Source organism: Pteropus vampyrus, unplaced genomic scaffold (assembly GCF_000151845.1).
Source record: "Pteropus vampyrus isolate Shadow unplaced genomic scaffold, Pvam_2.0 Scaffold48, whole genome shotgun sequence".
In the NCBI taxonomy this organism is placed as follows: Eukaryota; Metazoa; Chordata; class Mammalia; order Chiroptera; family Pteropodidae; genus Pteropus; species Pteropus vampyrus.
The window spans coordinates 7,339,862-7,345,343 of record NW_011888829.1 but is presented as its reverse complement, the minus strand read 5'-3'; the positions used below and the strand labels follow the sequence as shown (position 1 = coordinate 7,345,343).

Here is a 5,482-nt window from a genome sequence, read left to right as displayed (position 1 = left end):
AAGGGTTCCAACGTCACACAGCAGAAAAGTGACACAGGACTGAGATCTGATTCTAGGGCTCTGGCTTTTGAGCCCCTCTCCAGTTTCCAGTGTCATTTGATTTCGGAAGGTGATCTGCTCCTTCCACTGGCCTCTCAGAGAGCTGCCCAAAGCACCCAGGGGCCAGAGCGGTGGGACGTGAGTGCCCCAGGGAAATCCAGGAGAAGCAAAGAAGGGTCAGTGGATTGAGTGAGGAGTCACTGGGGAAAGCGAAGGGTGGTGGGGGGTGAGGATTTGGAGTTGCAGGGCATTCTTTCATTAGCATTTTAATGGAAAAAACTTTCTGCAGTCCCAAGTGAGAAGTCTGTATCTGCATTTAAATGAAGATTTCTCCCTCTCCCATCCCCACTCCCTACTCCCTCGAAGAATTCTGCACTGAAAGTTGAACCCACTCGGCTCCTCCTCAGAGCCAGCAGGCAGCATCCCCACCGAGAGGCCTGATCGATGACTCCTGAGAAGAGAAGCCGCAGCCTGCGGCCTGGCATGCGCGTGCCCCATTCCGCGCAGGGCACATGCGCGGGGCGGGGGATGCGGGGGACACACGCCCACTGCTGCGCCCGGTGTCGCAGCCCGCGGGTCCCTGCAGATCCTGGGCCTGGCAGCCCGGACACCCAGCCTTATTCTGGGTCAACCTGAGACCCGGAGGGTATGAGGTGAGGTGAGGAAGAGCCTTTCTTTCTCAGCTCTGCCTGGGTCACGCTGTGTGCCTCGGGACAAGTCACTTAACCTCTCTGATCACAAAATCAGGGAGCTGGGTCAGAAAGTGGGTCTCTCAAAGCCACCTAACGGTTTTTTTCGTTCTGTAAGTGGTGTCTCCTCCCACAAGTGGTGTCTGTAAAGGGAGCGCTTTCAGACTTGAGTCCTACTGACCTCCCCAGAGAGAAAAGGGAAAGGTGTGTGTGTGTGTGTGTGTGTGTGTGTGTGTGTGTGTGTGTGTGTGTGTGTGTACTGAGGCAGGGACTGAGGGTGCTCAGGGATTTAGTTAAAACCAGGAAAGTTAACATAGGCCGGGACAGAGGGCAACGGGAAAGGAGAACAGGTTCCCTGGCAGCCGTGGGGAGGGGTCTTAGAAGGTGTAGAAGCCTGTAACCCTTGCTAGCTTTGCCCTGAAACTCCTATTGGTGCTGGCTGGTGTGTGTGTGTGTGTGTGTTGAGGTCGGAGAGAAAATGCTGTGGAGACCTGTTTTAAAGTCGTGCAAAAGTATTAATTATTCAAGACATGCTTCATAAATATTTCACGGTGGGTTTGCACGGGAAATCAGATCCTACCTTATTTGCCACCTCTTCACGTGGCTCCAAAGATGGAGGTAGAGGGAAGGGAAAAGCTCTGCCTCCAAGGAGATATCTAGGGACAGAACTGGTGACAAGGCCAAGATGCATCACAGACTCTGGCCTGATATATGGAAGGAAACTGAGGGACACCCGAACCTTGCCCCCAACCTTGGTCCCGCGAAGGGGCTTTCCAGCATGCCCCAGGTCCTAAGAGGCACCCTCAAAAATGGGCTCCCCAGATGCATCAGGACTCCAGAGAAACTGTGGGCTTTTGGGTGGAGCTCAGACTGTCCTACCTGCAGCTGCCTAAGACAGCAGGAAGGCAATGAGGGCTCTGCGGTGCGGGCATGCGTGAGAGGGTCATTCTGCCCCTTCACGACTTCCTGGTGAGACTCATGGGGACCTCTGCCCTTCCTTCCCACTCGGAACCCCTAGGAGCTCTGTGGGGAAAGCCTCAGTGACTGAGCCCTTAAATGCAGTTTGGGGTCTGGGAGGTGACTGGGGTCCTTCCTACCATTCATTCTCCCTCAAATTCTTCCTGAGTGGACACGTAGCAAGCACCAGGACACTTCTTCAGAGATGCCGCTCGATAGAAAAGCAACACAAATCTGAGTCCCAGGGACTCACCAAACCAGTGCATTTTTGCCTTGTGGGAACAACTCTGCTTGACCTCCCCACTCCCCACCCCCACCCCCGTCAGCCTCCTCCTCTCCCTCCCTTCTGCTCCATCTTTTGGTGCATTTCTGTGTCACACCTCATCCCAGGAGCAGCCTCCTACTCCTCAAGATCCACATAGAAAACTGTATTCTGCCTTTCCACCGGCTCCTCCCACGAAGCCTCGCTTAATACCCTACATTCAGCCACACCGTGCCCTGGGCAGAAACAATCCTGCAGGCAAGACCCGCCTTCTTTGAGAGCAGAAGGGGCTTTGAATATCTACCACATGGTGTAAGAATTAAGCCTGAGAGCCGATATCAGCAGGTACATGGTAGCTACTCAATAAACGTCATTACTTCTAGGCCAGTGGACCTCAGCCCAGGCTGCAGATAGAATCTCCTGGGGGAGCTTTGCACCCCACCTGTTGGGTGTGATTTGGCTCAAGGGGGACTCCAGAGCATTTTGCTTCAAGCCCCTCAAGATATTCCAGCATGCAGGCAGGTTCAGAACTGCCTCAGCACCACGGGGGCTAGCAAAGGAAGCAACAAACTGAGCTTCGTCTCCCGAGACCAACTGGTCTGACAGGAGCAAGGCCATCAGGAGGCAAAGCCCAGTGCCAATGCAGGCAGATGCCATAGATCTCACATAAGCGGGAGCAGGGCCGCCCTGGGGAGAAGGCTGGGGAGTCAGTCGTCAGCAGGGCTTGGAAGAATGGGAAGACATGGCTTATGGCAATGAGGGGAGGAGGCAGAGAAGGAAAGGAGGCCACACAAAGGCTGGAACAATAGGACTGGATGGGCAGGGCAGGCCACACCAAGGAACTTGGACAACAGCTAGAGGCAGTGGGCCCTGGGCTCTTCTGGAAGTGGAGGCTGACATGATGAAAATGATATCCCGCGATTGGTGGATGGATTAGAATGGGTTCAGACCAAGGATCGAAGGAGACCGTTAAGGTGGTCCGCACAACGGGAAAAGCAAAACTCCAGGACACGGTAATGGAGGAGAATTAAGGGAAACTGAGGCGCAGTCTACCAAGATTGTGGGTCTGGGTGACAGGCCTCTGACGAATGGACAAGTGGGTGGGAGGTACTGTTTTCGGGAGCTGGCAGCCTGGGTGGGTCATGTGGAGGTGACGGCAGAACATCCGGGGGCATTGCCCTTTGAGCTGATCACAGAGGTGAGAGAGACAGGTAAGGCCCAAAGGAAACATCTGCTTAGTGAGGTGGTGGCTGCTCCTAGTACTATCCACTTCGTCATTGCCATGGGACCGCAGGATAAAATCTGTTCCTGGCATTTGACTGGCCAAGGAGGTCCAGTGCTTAATTTGGCCATGCAGTGTGGTCTGCCTTTTGCCATAGCTGCCAGGCAATTTCAGAGCCCAATTTTATCATGTCAGACCACACCGCTCACCACTCATATACCTGGTGAGTGTTGTTTCTGTCTCCCTGTCTCAATCTCTCTTTCTCTCTCTCTCTCATTCTCTCAGCTCTCTGGAATAACAATTTATGTATATATAAATATATATGCAATGTACAATATATGTGTCTGCTCTATAAATGTGTGCGCATCTATCACTAATTGTCCCAAGGTATGTTCCGTTTAACTTAAAAATTCTCTCAAACCTTTCCAGAAGAAGATAGGGGTACAAATTCTAAAAAATAGGTAAAACTACACATCCATTCAATCCATTACATACGTGTTTTCTTTTGTCTTAGTTCCTGTGTGTGTTCGGTGACAGCCAGCTGTGCTTATAAAGTCAGCTGGTTTTCAAAGAGTAGCGTTAGGGGAGTGGAGAGGAAAGGGCCCAGGCAGGAAGACGCGTCTGAAGCACAGTCCTCCGAGGTCGGCCCCGTCACATTCATGTCTGTGTGCAAGTCCTCCATCTTATCGCTCCTTCTAGACTGTGGGCCTCCTGAGGGAGGGGCCGTCTGGGGTCCGATTCATCATCGTGACACCAACGGGCCAGGGCCATCCAATTATACTATAAAATGCAGCCAATTAAGCAAGTATTTATCAAATAATCTGGTGAGAGGTATTGTGCAAGGTGATCAATGGTTGTCAGTTGAACAGAGAAAGAGGAGGAGGAAGGCAGAAGAAAACGAAGGAAGGAAGGAAGGAAAGAAGGAAGGAAGGAAGGGAGGGAGGAAGGACGGGAAGGAGGGAGGAAGGAGGTGAAGAAGGACGTGAGGAAGGAAAGAAAGAAGGAAGGGGCAAGGGGAGGAGGAAGAGAGAGAGATGAAAACTGAGCTCCCCATGACACATTTCAGGGCACCCGATGCTCAGGTGTAAAATCCATCACTCGGGTTTCCTGCTTCCCAGAGCAGCTCAGCATCGTGAGGAAATTATGCCATTGCAGCTCTTGTTAACCTGAGAAGTTAACTGGTTGGCAAAACAGTTTGGAAAATGATGCAGCGTGCATGGCGGGGGATGTGTTTGTGTCTCCAGCACCCCTGTCATCACCCGGCCAAGAGGTTCCGAAAGCCGCTGCTCCACAGAACCTTCCACCCAGGACGGCCAGGAGCTGGCCAGGCAGCCTTTGCAGGGCCAGGGAGGGTCTGAGCTGGAGGGAATGGAGTGTTGAGTGAGATCTGCAGAGAGGCCGTGGGATGGGGAGGGAGATGCAGGGAACGGGGTAATGGTGTGGGTAGAGGGAGGCGGAGCAGGGCGCGGAGGAGATGGTGAGGAGGAAGGTGAGATGAGTGGGGGTGACGGGATGGAAATGCTGGGGAGCCAGTGTACAGCGGAAAGGGCGGGGCGCAGCACAGTAGCCCTGGTGACAATCATAGAAATCATACGGGAAATTATATTAGAAGTGATAAATCTATTTTACATCATTTTCACGATACCATGGGTAGGTGCTATTATTATCATCCCTGTTTTAGAAATAGAGACACCGAGGCACAGAAAGATGAAGCAACTTGCCAGGTTCAGTCCAGGCCTCAAAGCCCAGGCGTCTTGAGGCACAGCCCACCCTCACCTTCCCTACTACACTGCCACTCAGACAGAAGGGGCGCTGGGGCCTGGAGCCTGGAGCCTGAGCAACTGCCCCGGAGCCGCACCCCAGGCACAGCACAGTTTGGACTTGAAAGCAGGTCCTCCAGGCTTCCAAGGCTGTGCTGTCATGAGCTGTAGGACAGCACTCCTGTCACCATGCCCCGGGTTTGCCCACAGAGCTCTAGAGAGGCCAGCAATCCTAGTAAGGAGGTCTGTGGCCTGCGCTTGGCCAGGCCACCGGTGGCCAGGACTCACCATGAAGTAATAGAGCTGCGAGGACCGGGCCATGAACTCGGGCCGACACACGGCCACACAGATTTCCACGAAGCCGGCGTGCTGGCTGGGCTTGGCCTCCCCCATCTCACACACAATCCTGCAGCGGGGAGAGGACAGACCCCATGGGTCACAGGAGGGTCACAGGACTCCCAGCTGCTCCCCTGGGCCCCCTACCTACACAGGCCCCTTCTCTGCAGTAGTATATATCCTCGCAGACCTTTTTCTGCAAATATATACCATATAT

General features: G+C 53.5%; 1 protein-coding gene across 1 annotated transcript in view; it reads right to left on the bottom strand.

Moving 5' to 3' along the window:
• Positions 1-5,482, bottom strand: part of LOC105291679 (plexin-A4) — a 101,275-nt gene that overhangs the window by 65,587 nt on the left and 30,206 nt on the right. The window contains exon 10 of the mRNA XM_023530281.1: positions 5,218-5,335. Coding sequence (XP_023386049.1) covers positions 5,218-5,335 — 118 coding nt within the window. The remainder of the gene's footprint in view (positions 1-5,217; positions 5,336-5,482) is intronic.